At 40.5% G+C, this 20764-nt stretch overlaps 1 protein-coding gene across 2 annotated transcripts in view; it reads right to left on the minus strand.

The window, feature by feature from the left end:
• KITLG (KIT ligand) overlaps window positions 1-2790 on the minus strand; it is a 53353-nt gene extending 50563 nt beyond the window's left edge. The window contains exon 1 of one of the 2 annotated variants that reach the window (XM_066319255.1): window positions 2607-2790. In XM_066319255.1, coding sequence (XP_066175352.1) covers window positions 2607-2621 — 15 coding nt within the window. In that variant the 5' untranslated portion in view covers window positions 2622-2790. The remainder of the gene's footprint in view (window positions 1-2606) is intronic. The other variant, XM_066319253.1, reaches the window with a different exon arrangement.
• Window positions 2791-20764: the final 17974 nt, after the last annotated feature.

Consider the following 20764-nt stretch of genomic DNA (forward strand, 5'->3'; position numbering starts at 1 on the left):
GCGAATCAGAAAACTGGCACATGTTTTTGCAAGATCATATCACACTGGCATCACTCACCCTGTTTTATTCAAATTGTAAAAGGCTGTCCATGCATCAGTGACATTTTATATGTTCTCATATTAGCCTGCAAAAGGACATAAACTCACTTCTGATAATAGTTTTAATTACTAAGTATATAAGCCTACAAATCCTCTCATCCGAGTAATCTCTCAATAAGATTAATTCATGGAAATAGCCCCATTGAAAAAGGATTTGTATGACTGAACCCTAAATGCTTAATCACTTCTTTAAAGAAATCATGACTTAAAAAGAAAACTCCAGGTGTTGGTATGTTTAAAACAAGGGGGTTATATATCCATCAAACCACTGAGTTTGGTAAACATCACCTCTAGAACTGACACTGTTGGGGAATGTGCTTCTCCAGCTCCTGTGGTTTCTCAGGTTAAGACTGATTTAAATAAATGGACCAACTTGCTCGCATTGAATCTAGTGCTCAGCACAACTTTTCTTTCAGCACTTTCGTTATCCTGACGTATGACTCAGCTACTCTTTCAGCTGCACTAGCTATATATTAGCACTATGCAACATTATCTCAAAGATCAAAATCCCTGATTTATTTTAAACAATATCCAGGCACTACCAAGTGTTTGCAAGGCTCAGTGAGTGTGTGGTTCTTGCTTTCTCTACTATATCTATTGCATAATATTTTATTGTAAGAAATATTAACTTCTTTCCTGGTTTTCCAGTGTTGCTCTTTTCACTATGTCCCCAGTCTAGACAATGACAGAAGTAGCCACAGGAGTGCACATAGATCACGATTTACTTTAATGCGTCGAGTGCCCCCATATGCTTAGTTCCTCTTTCTTGTACCCACTTCAGTTGCTCTCTCTCTCTTTGCACAGGGTCTTCATGGTTCTAATGGCAAGTCTTCTCAAAGTATCTCCTGCTCTGATCCCCTTGGAATGATTAATGGTTTGGTATCACATTTGTTTGCTACTCCTTAAAATATAGGAAACAACCCTTTGGAGAACTAGGAGTCTGTCAGTGCCTCCAAAAAGCAGGAAGCATAACTGCTTGAAGGCTGACAGATGCTTCAACACCATGACAAGAAGCTGTTCCACAGGCTACAGCTTGTGAGCCCCTGAGTCAAGCCATATGGTCTTGAATGCCAAGACTGCCTGTCTTTCCCAGTTTACTGGGAGAGAGGGATTGTTCTTGCTTTGCTCTGAATTTGCAAAAATAGTCTGTTGACTTTTATAAGTTTACAGTTCAAATATAATAAAATTCTTGACTGCTTCCACTCATAAATCCTCATTGGTAAACACATAGACGTGGCTCTCAGACATTAAGAGACCCTCCACAATTAATAATCTATTCAGCGTATTTAAATAATTATGCATACAGGGTCTGAAACAACTTTGTTCAAGGCATCTATAGTAATCTAATGTGAATAACAGCAATGGGTATACATCGCTAAAGTCCAGAGCTGAGAATGTAAGATAAAACCTCACTTAGGCATCACTAAAAATAAAGTCTCCGAGTTTTAAGTTCTTAAACATGGGTATATTTCCCAGTGCTTTGGCCAGGTGAAATTTAAATAGTTCAGAAAGTGAGTATTTCTAATTCCTCTCATCCTATGAAATATTATTTAATATTGTCCAAAATACTTTGGTAAGGTCTTGTTAAAATTTTTTAAAAAATATGTTTTATGTCTTTTCCAGTGACTGAAGTTTCTTTACTGGTGTGTGGGTGACCCACACACCAATTGCCAAGAAACAGATGAAGGCAAAAAGTATCTCGCTTCTAACCCAGAAATGTAGGAGGAGGGAAAAGCCCCCAGCGCAGAGGCAGCGGTGCGCGCGTCCATGCATTGTTCTCTCCCGGAGCAGTCCCGGCTCTCGCTGGGGTCTGCCAGGATAGAGGGTATCGGCACCTTGCGAAGTCGAGCCTTAAACTTTCTCCTGTCAGAGGTTCCTTGAGCCGCTTCTTGTTACAATTTTCCACTCATGTCGGTCCCTTGCTTCCTTCTAAAAAACGCGCAGCATAGTGACTGCAATCTCTACAGGACCTGCAGAAATAATGGCAGGGATCCCCGCAGGGGCACTGAGCGGCACTTCCCGGCGGGATGCGGGAGGACGAAGGGCGAAATGCCGGGGTTCCCACAGCACCCGCCCGGCGCCGCACGCTGGAGCGGCGTGCGGGGAGACACCGGGAACCGCAGCCACCGCACTGCTGCCCCGATTATTTCATGTTCTCGCACTCGTCAGGGTAACACAGACAACAGATTTACCACAGCAAATATTTCCCAGCGCCTTCCGAGATCTCCCAAGACTCGGCCGCCGGTCCGGCCGCTTGCTGCAACTTTTCCTCGGGCTGCGGAACGCCGAGGGCAAGACCGGGCGGTAACCTCATTCTCCCCGTCACCTCGCTCCCCAAGCCCGTTCTCCGGCGGCGGCGGCTGCCACCCCCGGCGGGTACCCCCCGCCTCCCGGACAGTCCCGCCCGGCGGCCGCCCCGGCCCGCGCCCCGCTCCGCGCCGGCGGCCCCGGCCCCGCTCCCGCGGGCAGGTGGGTGCCCCCCGCCGCCGCCGCCCGGCCGCACTCACTTGTGCCTTCTTCATAAGGAACGGCAGCGCTGCAGTCCAGCCCAGCCGGCCGTGTGCAAACTCCCTTCAGCGGAACTGTAGCTCCAGCATAATGCAGCAGCCGATAGTCCACGCATTGGGGTTGCCCACGGCGAGCCCCGCGCTGCCTCCGCGCTGCCTCCGCCCGTCCCGCCGCCCCGCTGCGCCCCCTCCCCGTGCCTGAGCGTCCGCGCTCACTGAAGCCACGGCCGGCCCCCGGCCAGGTCTTTTATATCTCCGATCTGCCTCCAACAGCGGCGGCGGCAGCCCAGGCAGGACACGCCTTTCCCCTCCCTCCCGCCCTCCCGGAGGACCGGGAGCCCAGGCAGACCCTGCGGGGCGGGGGAAACCCGAGTTAACTTGGGGGAAGTTGGAGGCAGGAACAAGCTGAGCCTGCCCCTCTCCAGCGCCGGAGGGGAGCGGGGCCGCGGGCGGGGATGCGGAGAGGGGTGTGGGCATGCGGGGCGGGGGGCGCTGGGTACCGGCCCCGGGGGGTGGGCGCAGAGGGCTCCTCCCGCCCGGTGCCGGCGCTTCGGCAGTGCCCGGGACAGGCAATCGCAGCCCACGGCGGGGAGCGGGGCGGGGGTCTCCGGCCCTGCCCGCGCTGGGCTCTGGCGGCGTGCAGGGAAGCCGCGCACCGCCGCGGCATTTGAGGTCAGCCAGGCTGAGGGCGCCGAGCCAAGCCCTTGGGTTGGGTGCCCCCACCCACGCTGGTGAAAAGGGGGGTGCCCCCCGGCTGAACTCGTCTCCGGGCGCCGCCTCGGCCCGCGGCGGGGAGGGCAGCGGGCTCGGAGGCTGGCGGGGCTCCCGGGCGGCCGATGCCCGGTGTTCCCAGAGCAGCAGCCGCTGCAGCGGCGCGCACAGCCGAGGTGGCGGCCCCGGGTGTGCATTTGCCATTCCAGTGCTGCTTTCCCATACTCGGTGAAAGCGAGTTAAACACTGGGATAAGCATTTCAGCTGGAGCTTAGAAACTGCTTTTACCTGCTCCAGACACAGAAAAATTGTTGAGCAGTGCCTCCTAACGCTTCTGCAAAGGTGATCCTGCAACTCTTTTCACATGCTGTTACAATTTGCATCCCGCGTGAATAAATAATGCATTAGTATTGGGTGTGGAAAAGCGACTGCTTTTTACTGCTTGGAATATTCTGGCCAATTCAGCACAGCAGTAGCCACAGTATTTGAGTCTTCTTTAAAGAGGGCAGCTCCCAAGGTTAATATGGATTAAATTTTGGGTGTGAATTAAATGTAATGTAGAGCAGTTTATGGAACTAGTATCTCCTGAAATGGCCATACTAGGTGAAAATTTAAAGAACATTAGAATGAAGAAAGAGTAGTCTGCCCCAGTCGACGGTGATTTCCTAAAGGAGATTAGGCATGCTCAGAGTATACAGAAAGAGATTTCATTAGAAAAGTCTGTCTAATATTCACCTAGAATTAATGATAACTTTTTTTGAAGACTAGATTTCTGCCAAAGTAAAGATGACCTGTTCTGGTACAGAAAGGTTTTGAACTCATCCCCAACTTTGCTATATATTTGGAGTTCATCAGATAAATATCTAACATAATTTTGCAGATAAGCATATAATATCATGTTGCTTCTGCATCCAATCCAGAAAAATGGGTTAATCATTTTCTATTTACAGCATGGTGGTACTGATGGATTCATTCCCTCTTTGTTTTTTGGGGTTTTTCTTTTGCATTTCGTGATTATTACTGAGTTGAATTTTTCAGACTTTTATACGCATATAGGAATAGTACTAGTGTCTTCCTCTAAAGCAATAGACAAGCAGTAAAAGGGAGGAAACCTGTAACAACAAAAGAAATCAAGGAGCTCATTCACTGAAAGGACAGTTTGTGTATCATCTAGCAGTGATCAACCAGAGCTGCTTTCACTGTCTACACTATTAGCAAATAGGGCCAGGAAATTAAAATGTTATGGCATATTTCCTCCTTAGAACAGATGACCAGTTTAGTCTCCTGGGGAGAAGGCCTGAAAAGTGTGAAAGAGAAGTCTGTCTTAGCAGTTACCTATCTTATGGAAAACACTTCTGGTCTTTCTTTGTGTTGAGTTCTATCACATTGCACCATTACTCACAACAGGAAAACTTTAGTGGACGCCCTGTATCCAGTTACCTTACTGGTAGCTGTGCAGAGAGAATAACTCTGGGCATAATTAAATTTCTTTACCACCCTGACATCACACAACTTTTCTCTCCATCCCCAATCTGACTTCTTGAACCAGTCCTTGTGTTTGACACCCAACTATAGTGGAGTTATACCATTTTCATCTCTTCCTTTTGAGTTGGCAATTTTCAAGTGTATTGCTGCTGACACTGTCTTCACTTTGGTTTAGGAAGACTTTTCTACGAAATTCAGAATTTAGTAGTTTAAACTCAGTAATATCTTATGTCTTTTTCCCATAAGAAACATGTTTTTATTAGTCTTGCCCATTTTCAACATAGTACCAACTTTTGATTTGCCAGTTGAGAACTGATTAGCCATGGACTGTTAATGCTTTGACTGGTAGCTTTCCAAAGCACAACTGCAAATCACATTCAGTCTTCTAAGGCCTACCTTATTTGTATTTCTAAATGCTTAGGGGTGAACACAGGCCTTGTCACAATTTTGTGAAAACCTGTTCCTTCGCAGGGAAGATATGGAAAACAGTGTTAGTTGTCCCAGCTCTTCACAGGATTCAGTTCCACCCATTCAGCAGGATTGTCCTCACCAGGAATACTGTTCAGCCTGGATAGAAACACTAGCAACTGAAAATTAAGCCTTTCCAGTCTAACATGAATGGTAAAGCCTCACCATCTTTACCAGCTGAGAAATGGTTTTAAATGGCTCTTAAGTGTTTGCTTTTTTTTTTTTTATTCTGGAATTTTGTGGACTATCTGCTGTGCTTTCCATAGCTTCAGCTGTGTGAAGAATATCTGCACTCAGTCTGTTGATAACTTGGCTGCTGGCTGGAACAGCTGGAGTTTGGGAATATGCAGGATAACATCCAGCCTCAGCCACTGAGATTGCTGGATTGAAAAGTGTTCTGTGTCAGCTTGGAAAACTGAAAAAAATTCTCCTATGAAACCATTTAAGCTGTGAAGGCAAACACCAGTGTGTGAGTATTAGAAAGATAGCACACTAATCCCGTCTAATCGGTTACAGACTGAGCATGAGGGGCTTTGCTGGCACAGAGACCTGGCCTGTAACATCAGCTCAGTTAAATCCCCTCTCACCAGTCCTTTTTAAGGACATAGAGTACTAAATACACACATTCCTAACCTACTTCAAACACACAGAATTGAAGAAATTATATTTAAAATTGAAGTATGTAGAGCTAAGAAACTCAAAATGGCCTCAAACTTCTTTATTTGTTTTATTTACAGAAGTACAGGATTGTAGAGGAATGGCTTTCTGCAGAAAAGACAAATCTTGCAGGCTTGCAAGGTTTAAAGAAAATTACATTAATTATTTTGACATTGAGGAAGTACTTTGGGATAACTATCTCCTTAAGAGGTCTTTATCTTTGATACCACAAAATGTTCTAGGTGTTATTCTGTGATTGTTAACTTGTACATTCTAATTTCAGACCACAACCACAACCAATATTTAATATTCTATCAAAGCAGGTATTTTGAATTTTTAATTGAGCTTTATGTTCAACAGTTACCAAAGGGACTGTTAGTTTCTTCTAAGCATCAAAGATCTTTTGTACTGTATGCAAGCGACAGGGGGAACTTCTGCAATTGTTCAGTGTCACTGGTCAGTGAGTAAACAAATGACTCAATCAATACTTAGTCCGTGGGGATATGCACACCACTGCAGAGCCACTTTTTATTTCATTGATCACCAGAAAAGCACAAGATTCAGGTGTATTTTTTCACTCATGTGACCTGCCTCTAAAGATTGATTTGCAAGAAGCAGTTTCCATGGAACTGATTCTTCATAATATATTAGTACAGACTCATATTTTAAGGATAATGAAGTTATTATATGGTAAAATCATAGTTCATTTGGCAGAGTACTTGGCAGACCAGCTGTAAGGACTTAAAGAGCACAGTTGCCTGTCTCAGACACTGTTAGACACAGAAGGATTTTGTCATGAGATAAGCACAGAATGAAGCAACATGATGGCATCAACTCCAGGCCTGGTGGAGGCGAGATCCTGGTTAACACATCCGGACAAAAATTTCCAATGTGGCAAACTGTGTAAAGAGGCAGCTGCTCATACACATATCACCGGCCAAACAAAGAATCTCTCCCAAACAAGTTATGGGAGACATGGCCTCTGTGACCACCACCAACCACTGAAGCCCCCCTGGATATGCCTCCATGGATACTTGGAATTTAGACTGTAAATTAAGCCACCACAGGGAACTTGAGATAAGAAAAAGATGGTTTTATCTCAGACCTAGGGCAAGGTTAACAGGCTAGGGGAGAGGAATCTATCACTGATAATGGACTTAAAGAATGCAGAACTTACAGACCACAAGGAAAACCGACTCAGCAGCTGTGCTGTAATCATCTCAGACTGGGTAAAAGTTAATTTTGGCAGAGGGAGATAGTGATTACTGACTCACTACCCATCGACCCAAGAAGACCACTGACTCAGAAAAAAGACTGAGCATGGCACTAAGCAAACTTAGAAGTGAGGGAATAATTTAACCAATAGAAAAAGACAGCTCTGTAGCCAATTCCTTTGCTTGTTAAAACATAAAAATAGTGAAGTTTTGAGTAACCTCAGAACCCCCTTTACCGAGAAGCCTGGAGTAAAGAAGGATGAACAGACACTTGCTGGATCCATAGGTGGTGACTATCTTTTGCTTGAACTGTCTCTCTCTTCTCCCACACCATGCTTCTTTTCTATTTCTTTCTACCTCTCTAGTTTACATTCATTCATTGATAAATAAAATCTGTGTTAATGACTTTGGCATATGTTCTCATTTGTACCTTAATTCAGGCAAGGGCATCTCTCACTAATCAGATCTTAACACCAGCTGAGGGAAAATGCAATATTCTGGATGAACAGAGATATCTCCAAAGGAAAAAAAATTGGATTCAAATTCAATTACTTATTGAAATAACAGAATGAGTAGCTCAGTATCTCATGATGCTTCTCCAAAACCCATCTAAATGGAAAAAGAAGAAGCAAGCAGTACATCATAGGAGTGGAGCCAGGGAGCTTCAAACTATTAGAAATCTGTTCAAGAGGTGCCAATGAAGCAGGCTGGAGTTACACGATCGTGTGTGAGATTTATTTGCCAAGAAGCAGATATGGAGACAAGCAGGTAGAAAAAGCTAGAATGTAGTCTTTGTTGTCAATACAAGGAAGGTGAGCTTTATTTGAGTATGATCCTGGTCTGAAATACTGATGGAGAGAAGGAATGATGGAATTTTATTGAAAGTTTAGAAGTGCTTCTGTATATTGGTGTCTTTGCTGGTTTACTTTCCAGTAAAATGACAGTTTAATTAGCGTGCAAAGGATATTCTGTTTTACTAAGAAAACTTTTTGGCAAAGATGACAAGCCCAAAATAGGAAATTGCAGTGATGCTGTTAAAACTCAATCAGAGCCTGTAAAAATACAGTTGTAGATGCTACAAAGTAACCATTACCTGACTCATAGGAAATCTTATTCTTTCTATACTATTCTTTCAGTATGCTGCAGTTTTAGCATACTGAAGGTCTCACTGGTATGGGTGAATTCTCAGCTAGGAAAAAAAAAGTGGTACTTGGAGAACAAAATCTCGGAAAAGCTGATGCTGCTGAAGTTTTGTGATCCTTGGAAATCCCCTTTTGGCTTCTGATGACCCTCACGATGTTCACAGACATTAGCAGAAATGTGATGCTCCTTGAAACTCTTGTAAAATTTTGCAGCCACTAAAGTTCCAAGAAGATCAGAGGACAGCAGCATTTCAAAGATTTTTTTGGGTCTTAACTCTTAGTGTTTTCTTCACATGTGTGCCAAGAGGGGTCTGGATCTGGGATTGGACTAAAAAACACTACGTTTTCTTTTGAAGAATTACTTATATGTGTGCTCCTGAAATCTCAGGGATACTCTGTGATGGCATGTTTCTTTCTTTCTGGGGGGGGGGGGGGGGAGGTTGCAGGGATAAATGGTGCCCATCCAACTCTGAATCTTGGCATTCAAAAAGAGACTGGCGTGTACCTGGGGATGGACAGATGGGCTGTTTTCCAAGCCATGGGGCTGTGTACACCATGCTGTAGTAGCTGCTAGTGGCTATGTTCAACAGTGTTTGGCATGGATCAGTTTACCAGAGTGCAATCAACACATTTTTTCTTTTTCTGAAATGATGGAAGCCCACAAGGACAATGTGCTCTTTCTTGCAGAGTTTTTGTGTTGGGTTTAGGTGCAGTGTTGGAGAGCAGAGCTCAAATCTCTGATTAGCAGATGCAGTTATCAGCCCTAACTCTGAAGAATATCCTCTTGCTGAAGTTTACCAGCCATCTGCTGTGGGGTATCCCCAGAGATGTTGAATGTAAAAAGAGCAGGTTTTTTTTCTACAGACAGCAATTTCTTCAGAGTGCTGTAGTTAATATGACTACACCTCATGCTTCCGAGGAGCATATCCAATGAGAATGTAAAACACACTGCCCACAGCAATTGCAAGGACTTATTGTTACTGTATTAAATAATCATTATTTCCCCAACATTCACATGTTTTTTTCACTTTCCTGACATTTTGCTCATTTTCTAACTCAGGAGAAAAAGAAGATAATTATGGACTACAATCACCAAGCCAGGCAACATTGGAGGTAGGCAGGTTCAAGCTGATACATCCCCCTGAATAACTACAGTGCAACTAGGTGTTTATTACAAGACAGGAAAACCACTGCATTAATTATGCATTAATTATGGCTATACAAGCTCAAAAAAATACTTAGCTTGTACAATTCTTTTTCCAAAGAAAATAACAGTTTATACCATAATTAAGTAGCTCCTTGTTATATTCACATTTTGATTCCAGTAATTTCGAAGTGATAAATGTGTGAGAAATAAATATCTCTGTTCCTAGATTTATTGTCTACATCTCTTGATTTGCATAAGTCTGTGTCATCCTAGTCACAGTAATTACAACCCTAGGGAGTTTCACAATAAAATGGGTTCATTTGGAAACAAAATGCTGTGTAAGTCATATTGGGTATAAATATTCACTGTTTACAGGGAAAACAGAGATTTTTGTCTTCAACTAAAAATTGACATCTTTTTTTCATAAAATGCATTTAGTCTGAAGGAAGGGAGAGGTACAGTATCCAGTAGAGTGACTTCACAGCCATATTATGTCATCCTTTTTATATTTATTTTATAAAGTCTGGTTGTGTTAGGACTATACCAAGGATTAAAACATAGGTAGAAGTAGAAGGAAGTCCTAGGCTGAGATTCATATAATCAAGAAGAACTGCATCATTCAGTCCTAGATTTGAAGGTTTATCCATTACCAGCATAAAAGTAGTTAACCTTCCTGTTCTTGTTCATCTATGGGAATGTTGCTTTAGAATTTGACTCACCTCGTGGCTGGAAACCATCTTTTAATTTGAAGCCTAATATATTCATTGTTAATTTATACCTGTTTGTTCTTGGGCCGAAGTTATGCTTTACCGTAAATAGCTTTTTCCTTTCCCTACTGCTTTTTGATCCTCCTCCTCAGCCTACTGACAATAGGAACACTAATAAATGAAACAGAGACCAAGCCTGAGCTCAAGTACTGGCATGCAATGGTCTCTGCAGCTTAACTTTTAGCAGTCATTTTGGCATGGTTTCAGTCCAGCCATCATTGTGATCTCCAGGCCTGAGCTCAGAGGAAGAGTACAAGCCAAGACCTGTTTCAAGCAGGCAGTTTCTGGGGAAGGAAGAGAGTTCTGCTGTGTGGATGGAAACCATCCTTTGCCACTTACCCTGAGGCCAGAGAATGTGTCCAGGCCTAAAGCTGTGGTTTGGACTTTCTCTTCTAGTGCATACACTATAAATAGTATTTTCAGATTATACTGAGAAAATAAAAAGGCTGGTAAAACAGATGTTCAGGAAATACCCAACCACAGCACCTGTGCTGTAAAAGCCAACCTTAATTCTGGAACTTCCTCTGTTTTGAGGTTTGGAAATTCAATCAAAGCATTCTATTAACAAGAACAAAGAGAAGAATGCAGAAATTACCTTATGCTGAAGTATTCTGTCCCATACTAAGGTCCTCTGCTCTTGGAGCTCGCTAAAGAAATGAGATCTTGCTTACGAACAAGATGTAATGGTGCACTGAGAAGGTGTCATCATCTTATATTACTGCAAGGAAATGCTCAGCTAAAGCTTCAAGACTGCTGAAGAAAGCAGGATGGGGAGACCAGTCAGTGAATCCGCATGCTTTGCAGGAAAGAGAGAAGTGGTAGAAAGTTAATGATTTTCTTCCATTTACAAGGAGTCACTGTCACTTGGGTGTTCTCAGTGCTGCTCTAGAGGCACCCTGTTCTAAACACGGGTCCCAGTAAGAATGATGAGAAATGCTTGAAATTAATTTTTTTTGCAATATTTTAAATCGCCCAAACTGATGGTTGAGCTTACAGCATAAGGAAATACAGAAGTCAGCTCTTTTATTTTGATTTTCATTTTCATTAAGATGGCGGTATTAATCCTCACAAAGCCCTGAGATCTGACAGGATACATCATCAAGAAATGTGAAGATGACATTTTTCTCCCACCTTTCAGGTTTGGAAATAGTACAAAATGTAGAGCTGTGATACACGAATTAGCCTAAGTCATTCCTCAGATGTATTTAATGTGGGGTTAACCACCATATTTCATAAAAAAGTGCCACCTGTATGTTGAAAGGATGATGTACTTTCCTGTTCATCTTTCTTAAGATTTTGTGTAAGAGAGGTAATTTTCATTTAAAAAATTCAATTCATGAAGTGTATTTGTTTAATACATTTAGTAATTCACTGATTTTAAAAAGTGGTTAAAAAAAGGAAATGTAGTTCAGCCTGTTTTCATTTCTGAAGCAATATGACTTCAAAATATTTTTATGAGGACAGAATCATGTCACAGCTCTTTCCCTAGAGTTTACAGCTCTGGACAAATGTGTTAAATGACTTTCTTTCTTTTTCTCTACATCATGCAATGCTCTCTGACAGTCATCACCCTCAGCCATTTTCAGAAAGGCAGTTTTCTGTATTTTCTTCTATAGTCATAGCTTTAATAAAGGGTTATTTCAGAAAGCATTAGGAAAGCATGAATGAAAAAGAGAGGAAATGTAATGCAAATATTTTTGTCATCCACTTCATTTTAATCTTTAAATTTTCTGAAGTTATTCTTCAATTATTGTACTGCTATCAATTTCACAAGCTCTGCATCTTGTAAAATATAAACAGCTTTCTATTTTAATCCAACTGCCTTTCAATATCATTTGGTCACCTTGTGTTCTTTAACTATTATAGAATTTACAGACATGCATTTAGTATACTTTTAGTCCTTCAGATTGTTACACATCTAACACATATCTGTTTTTATTTTTTCTTATATTTCTTTTATCTTTCATTATTAAAGATTCTATTATATTTAATAATGTGACATTTTTTGAATTAGACAAATTCTATTTTCTACCCTTCATCATAGCTTACCCTCTTAAAAAGAGGCTGAATGAAGGCATGCTTTTTCTGTCAGACTGGAAAAGAGGTTATGTAGTGACGCAGACAGCATACTTCAGGCTGGTACTGGAAATGATGTGGTTAAATCTGACAGGAGTCAGCAGCTAAAAATTGCCATCAACAAATTCTGCTGCTCCTAATGTCAACCTTTCCTCAGGACCTTTAGCTCTCTGTGCTTGAATGGCTTTCCCTCCTCCTCCTCCTTCTCAGACTTAGCCCTAGCTGTCCCCACTTCCCTGTATATCCATTTGTATAGGAGAAGGAGGAGTGTATCCTTGCCAACTTCTTGCCTCCCAGCCCTGGCACTGAAATTGGTTGCTGTTCTCTTGGCAGAGTGTGAAATTCTGGAGCTCTACAGCTGTATACTGCAGCTAGTGACAAATAGACAGCTTTGAGCTGCCAGCTTCAACTTCTCTAAGACATTTACTTTCTCAACACATTTCTTTTCTTCAGAAAATGAAATAAGTCCAATCCTAAAACAAAAAAAAAAAATCATGAATATGGAAAGCAGAGTTTTTCTTTAGCTTTTGGAATAAAATATTTCAGTGAAATAAAAGCTTTGTAAAGGAAATAAAGTAAGATCATCTGAGCTTTTAAATATTTCAGAGTCAACTTGTAGCTGTGGAAAACGTAAATAAGAGAATTGGTCTCCTCCATACACCCTGCAGCAATACAGAACTGTCAAGGTATGAGGCTCTTCTGAGCCCTTAATAATGGGTGAAGAATTCTGTTAATATTGTCTTAAGAAAAGTGTATTAATTTTGAGCACCTGTAGAGAAGGTTTATTTTTGAGAAATAAAGATATTGAGGTGCTGCAGTGAGTCCAGAGAAGGCAAGAGATGTTGATGAAGATTTGGAGCATTTGGGTATTTTGGGGGTGTTTAGCCTGGAGAAAATGAGGCTCAGAAGGGACCTTATTGCTCTCTGCAACTCCTTGAAAGGAGAGTGTAGCCAGGGGGATGTTTATCTTTTCTCCCAAGCAGCAAGTGACACAGCAAGAGTAAACAACCTTAAGCTGTGCCGGGGGAGGGTTAGTTTGGATATGAGAAATATTTCTGCACCAGAGGGGTTGTCAAGCACTGGAGAAGGCTGTTGGGGGAAGTGATTGAGTCAGCATCCCTGAAGGTACTTAAAAGAAGTGTGGATATGATACAGGATCATGGTTATGTGGTGAACATGGTGGTGCTGAAGTAATAGTTGGGCTTGATGATCTTAGAGTTCTTTTCCAATCTAAATACTCTTGTGATTCTATGAAAGGGATGCTATGTTGCTCTGGTAGGAAAGAATATTAGGTGGCAAGATCTGGAGAACAATGCCATCTTTTGCTGTTCTGCCAGAAGGGTAATAATCATAACTTTTTGGTGAACATTAGTGCATGAAATTCTTTACTATCTGGTTTTTGCTAATAGCCAGCATGCATCCATAGAGTGCTATGTAATACCTCCCTACAATAAGAAGCATTTCCCTCTCAAGCATTGTCACCAATGTCCTTTATAATCTTCTGTTTGTTCTTTCTACAATAGAACCACCTGATGTGATTTTATCTGGGATTTACTGAGAGATACAAGGGAGATAAAGTCTAAGGGTTTTCCCTAGCCTGCACATCTCTTGGTTGCTGTAAGGATCAGTATGCGTTCTAAGTTCTTAAGTTCATATGTTGCTATGTAGTGGATCAGGATAAATACCTAATCACATAGTAAAGATAAGCTAGAAATGAAATAAATTGTTTTGGAAGGAGTTGGGAATATCTTAAGCTTGTATTTTACAAGACAGTAATGCCAACAAGAAGTGGTCTTTCAAAATATGTATGGATGTGTCCATATTTTATATTAAGAGAGACTGGTCCTTTGCTGGTGCTGTGACATAAACTAGATTCTCAGCCTTCTCTCTGTGCTTTCCATTTGTCTGTGGGAGACATGACATGTGCCAGGCTTTGGATGCTTCAGACATGTCCAGATAGCCTCAAGCAGTCCTGCCTGTTTCAATGCTCTGAGGGGGTGGAAGGGTACTAGAAACTGGAGAACTGAGAAAGATGCTGAAAACTGCACCTATCTCTGATCTAAGGCAAAATGTAATGGGCAGATTCAGTGGGTATCAGCTCTGTTCATTTTTTTAAAAAGCCTTCAATAAGGCTGCCGAAGTTCAGGATTGGAAAGGACTGCACTCAATTCATCATAATTGCCCATTCCCTTGGATTAAGAGAATAGTGAAAAAATTGCAAAATTAAACCAAATGGGTTACAGCTAAATACATTCATGCTGTTGAATTTTCCTTTAGCCCAATGAAGATTTTATTTCAAGCAATTTAGGCTTGAGATTTGTTTTGGTTTTGGTTTTTTTTGTTGTTGTTTTTTTGTTTTGGGGTGGTTTTTTTTTTTTTTTTTTGTTTTGTTTTTTTTTTTTTTTTTTGTTAAGTACTGCAAAAGGCTGTCATAGTCTTTATCTTATCCCATTTGCTTTTAAAAAGAAAGCTAATGTTACAGCATGATAGTGTTATATATTCTAGTCACTGTATGTGTGTCCATGTGTTTATTTCTAATTGCTATTTCTGTGAATGCCACAATAATAAATTAGATCTTTGGCCAGCTATTCCAACAACCTCATCTTACTCAGTGGAAATATTCTTTATTTATATACATAGTCACATGATCAGAATTTGACCTTCTGTTTAGAGTTTTGTTATGCTGTATGAGCAATAACAATATAATGAACTTCTGCCATTTCAATGGCTGCTGTGACATTAACAAATGATCCTGGAACACAGCAAAGATTCCTCAGCAAGATAAGATATGATAAATTTAGCTACTAGACCACTGCGAGTGACAATGCTGAGATTTGATTTTTAAACAGAATAGCTGTGTTAATCCAAACTCCATTGAATGTATGAAGGAAGAATTCATGGTAATTAGGAAGAGACAAATGACAGCATTCAGTTCTGGAATTCTGGGCCCACATGAGCATGCAGGAACCACTTCAGGTCTTTCAGTTTTTTACTTGGCAGAAAGGGAATTATATACAAGGGGGAATTGCATACTGGAAGGAGGCTCCACTCTGTCTCCAGACATACAGAACATCTACAAGATACGTAGAAGCTAGTTAAAAAAAATTATACAGGGAGTTGAAAGCAGCCTGGTTGCCTACCATGTTCCATTTTCATTTTACATTTTCCTTGCATATGTGTTAAATATTCTAATATCTCCTCTAGGGATGCTGCAAATCAACAATTAAACCTAGAAAAATGTGTTTTCCTTTGTCTCATGAAACTGTCTTTGAGTTTATCTAAATTAGAAGCTGCAAAAAGTGCAGTTTCTTTTCTGGGACTGGTATTCCCCCAGAAAACCTTAGCAATCTGGTAAAATGCTAGCTGAACATGAGCAACCTGGAAATGAACCTGTTCTGCTCTGTAGAGATGCCTGCAGAATTGCAATTAACCTAAAGCTTTCAGAGCCTTGATAATGGAACTGGAAGGTGAAGGGAGAAATATGGGTTTATTGTCTCTGCCTTCCAGCCTCAACCAAGTACAACAAACTATGGGCCAGAGAAGGAAACAGGATGGACTTGGCTTTCAGGAATGGTGGTGATAGTGGTGGCTCATCTTCTGATGTGGAGTAGAAGCTGGCCTTGGCTGCTGGCTAATCAAATTAGACTGGCAGCTCAAGCTCAGATCTGCTTGTATGCTGAAGAATTGAGTTTAGGGGTTTCCCCGGTCATGTTGCTTAATTTGCAAATCATAAAATTCCTCAGCCTCTCCTTTTTAATTAAAGATAGAAAATTCCCTACAGAAAGTACGACCATTAGACTGTATTGTATCAAAGTTCCAAAATTTAATAAATGGACGTATACTGTGTCTGTTGAAAGCACACTTCTGTGTCTTTGATGAATTAATTGTACTAAATGTCTAATTATGTATCCATGTACTGCTTCTCCTTTCCATTTACCATGTGGGACAGATATATAAAGAGATAAAATATCCTGACTAACAAATGTAAAACGAAATATTGATTTGGCATTTCCTCAGATCCTTAGTCCTTTTGCATTCTAAAAATATTTTCATAAAAGCAGGATAACTTTGGGTTTAGTATTTCATAGGCTGGAAAATGTATACCAGAACAGCTATAATCTCTGCATATGGTTTAAAGAGATAACTCAAGCTTTGTGATTCTGGAGGTTCCTTATATACTGACACTTTGTTCTGAGTGAAGCGACTTTGTTGCATCTACTTCCTCAGGAAACACTAATACAAAGTTTCCCTCCCTGTGTATGTATATATAACATGTATGTATGTATATATATATATATATATATATATATATATATATATAGTGTAGGTATATATATGTGTTTATATGTAATATATATTTTTAATACAGTCTTAGAGTATGTACCATTCACTACAAACAAAAAACTTTAAAAATATTAATTTTTACATAGATATATTAGTGAATTTGAAGAGAGCTAAAACAGAGAAGAAGAGGAAAATTGTCACCTTAGAACAACTATCCCCAGGAATCAAAGCTAAATCCCATAACTTTATAAATTTTTACACAGGAAGAATTTTTACCACACCAGGTGTCAAAGAGCAGAATATGGTAACATAAATGCACCAAAGGAAATTAATTGCCTTGCATGTCAAATGAAATCAGAATTGCCTCCTGAGCACAGAAAGAGTGCTCTATTGCAAAAGACCATTCAACTCATGCATTCTAAGCCTTGTTTGTGTGTTGATATTCATATATCTGGGGTTGAATCCCATACTTTGATCCTGATGTAGAAATTCTTTGAACTTTTAAAATGCAAAATACTAAAACCTGACACTTCAAAAACTTCTATTGAGGGCTTATATTCATGTGGCCTAAATCCAAGTACCCAGCTCATCCATTTACTAGGAAAGCATCCTTATATGTGGAGTGTTTGGCCTTGCTTACTCTTACACTTGGATTAGAAATCTCTTCAACAGCTAGGAAGGAAGGATGGGTATTTGTCCCTATATTTTTCTTCATTTATTCATTGGGAGTAATCCTTATGTAACTATTCTACTACTATTCACCTTCTCCTAACTATAATTGTATAAGCGTTTATTGTATTAGATCCTTGAACTGTGATTACAGGTCTGTTATAAAAATAAGTTAAAAATTGACTGTAGCCCAGCAATTATTTACATGCACTGAAATGGGAAAGAAACGGTGAAAGAAAGTGTTTGTTTTGACCAAAGTCCATGATACCAGACTGCCTGAGAAGGACTGTTTCTTTTCAGACACTCAGAAAAATAATCACCTGAACATACCAATTGTCCCTAATTAGGAAATAAAGTGTTCTCACATGAATATGCTCTTTAAATTCTGCAGTGATTACAGCATCCAAGCAGAGAAAAAAAAGGCAGATTCAAAAATCCTTCTCCTAGAGCATCAAAAGCCTCTTTGTGAGACACTGGGAAAGTAAATAAAGGACTGATTTTAATAGCAAAAATTTTTAATAGGCATTTTATTCATACAGTCTTTCAAGATGATAGGTCAGATGGAGCCTTGAGAAACCTGGTCTAGTAGGTGTACCTGTTCACAGCATGAGGTTGCAGCTTGATAATCTTCAAGGTCCCTTCCAATCCAAACCATTCTAAGATTCTATGATTCTGCAATTCTAAGATTCTGTGTTTTATTCATGAGGAATTTTAAACTGAATAGTACTATCTGATGTTGCCATTGAAAATTTTCTTTCTTGACTTCCATGGAAACAGGATGAGGCCAATAACATTGACTTTGTTTGTTCTATTGATTAGGTATATAATTGATTTGATTACCTTTCGGATCAGGTCCTGAGAATCCTTTGGATCTGCACTAGCAGCATATTTGGAAGGAGAGATCTGGCATATCACTCTGCTACTTTTTCATCATCATGCCAAGGAACAGCAAAAAGACATCTAAGAAGTGAATTTTTAAAAAATTACAAAGCTCATCTCTTATATCCCAGAAGAAACACTTGGTAAACATGAAGAAAACAGTATAATTAGCCCCATATACTAAATTCGCTTTGGGAAACTTCTGATTTAATTCTTGAAATCTCTGAGCTGCTGACTTGTTTCATCTGTCCAGGGAAGACCAACAGGGCCTGTAAAACATTTTAAGAGAACTTTTGTATCAGAGACATATGTGATTATTTTCTAACAACTTAATCAATATACTTACTAGAATTAATGTAATCTTTAAGCTATGGTGCTCTTTGTGCCTCAGTAGAGAGCTGCATGCAAAACCTTGCTTTCTGCTGGAAACCCAAAGAAGCAATTTACCTGTTGTCACCAGAACTGGGCTTAACTGCCTGTTTTCATTCTCTTGATTTATGTTCCTTTTACATTCATTCCCTCTGGCAGAGACTCAAACAGGGAAAATCTGTCTCTCCTCTTTCAGGTTATATTTCTTTAAAAAACATTGTAGTGTTTTCCTCCTGGAATGTTACGATACAGCAGCCAGAATCTCAGCCAGTGTAAATTGTCCTTCTGTGTTGACGATGATAAACTTTGCTATTTTACATTCAATGATGATCTGGCCTATGTTTTTTTAACTTTCAAAATACAGAGAGGTTTTTCAGGGACCAAAAAAACTGTGCTTGACCTTTAAAATTACTTACACACAAGCGAAACAAGAAGAGAAATGCATGTGTTTGTTCTTAATCCCTTACTGCTTTAAAATTTAAACAAGGGCTTTAAAAATAGTTAAGGCCAATGTTAAGCACTTTGGTTGGGCTAACAACATTCCCACTTTTTTTCTTTTTTTTTTTTTTTATGAGACCTTCTCCAATTTCATTTTTGCAAAGGTTAGACCTGTAAGTGCTGAGCTAACTTTGCACTATGGAATAGAGAAAGTCACATACCAATTAAGACATTTTGGTGTTTTCCTTGTTACTAAGTAAGGCTGTAAGCCAACAAAATGTCAGAACAGTTAACCCAGAAAAAAATCACAGATAAATTTTAAGGTTTTTTAATCATGGTTCTTAATCTGAGAAACAAAACTTCTCAACAACCATGCTATCTTTCTCTTCCTTAGCTTTCATTCCAGCAAGTTTTCCCATTACTATTGCTTTATTTTACCTCTGGCCTTTAACATCCACCATTCTTCCTTGAGAGTGGCAGTGATGTGTGTCAGAATTTTTTTGTTGCCTATTAATACAAATTGAGTTGCCTGAGTTGGAGATTTGGGCTTTCACTTCATTGCCTTGTACAGCATTCAAATTCTCCTGGTTTCCAGGTCAACACTGCTTGGCCAGGATCAGTTGTGCCCAAGTTTAATTTTGCCTGTGCCTTGTTTTCACACCAGAGTCATCTCTATGTAGGGCAACTTTTGAAGACCAAAAAGTACAGAATTTTATCACACAGTAAGTTAAGGATAACAGGCAACACCCTTACAGCAGTTTTAGGGCTAGGTGCCTGAAGCTAAGTGAAGCAGGAATATAGGGGCTTGCTACAGTTGGTGATTTTGCAGATATTGTCATCCTTAGACAGGACCAAGTGGCTTTTCTTGCTCCACTAACAGTCAGCCATAACCCTGCCGCTTGCAAGGATGATCCTGCACTTCTCTTATCACTCAGTTTCACCTTGTCCTCCTTGTGGTGGGGTTAAGAGGTTGCACAGATAGTGAGGACCTCCAGCAATGGAAGAAGGACATGAAACATGGAAGACCATGTGTTTCCTGGCCATTAGCCCTCCCTCCTTCTCATGCCCTGCAGATCTCTGCATTGCAGCCACACCAGCCCCTTTCCAAACCAGCTTTTTGGAAACAAAAGTGGGGTTTTGTTTCCACTCTCCAGAAGGGCGTTGGAGTATGTCCATTTCTCATACAAAGGTAAATTTTGCTGCTCAAAAGATGAAGGTAGAATTTGGTTTCACTTGCACAGACAAAATTCTGAGCTAATTTTTTTACCAGCAGAAGTTTTATTTTCTGTGCAGTCAAATCAGAAGACTGTTGACACTCCCATATTGGAGATAGGCCTTTTGTGCCTGAACATGTTGATTCAGTGCAGTAGTGTAGTTTTGAAACTAATGCTTGGTCATCGCCACTTGATACACATTGACTTGGCTATAGAGCAGCTTTTTGCATATGTACTAGTTTTATTCCATGTAAAATTTATCCAGAAGCTTTTCTGCAGGAACTTGCAAATGTGCCCTAACCCCTAGTGAGGGTCCAAATGACTGACCCATTCTTGGAGCAGCTATGAATCATGGACATGATAGAGATGTTGAGTTCAGGGCATCAGACCAGGTCTAGTCAGAAGGATGAGCCCTGAAACACACATTATGTAGGGACACCAGTACCTTCAGTCTGTCAAACTGCTGTTTGCTAAATTACATGTTAATGTACATATAGGCTTAGATGCCTGAAAAGAGATTTATGGGCTCTTCAGACTTTCTACGGAACTACCCCAGAGCTAAAAGTAGGAAAACTAAATAGTCTGTGGTAGATGATGTCTATGGGAATACCTAGAGGCTTATGTTTTATAAAGTTGTT

Source organism: Sylvia atricapilla, chromosome 5, assembly GCF_009819655.1.
Source record: "Sylvia atricapilla isolate bSylAtr1 chromosome 5, bSylAtr1.pri, whole genome shotgun sequence".
NCBI classification, from domain to species: Eukaryota; Metazoa; Chordata; class Aves; order Passeriformes; family Sylviidae; genus Sylvia; species Sylvia atricapilla.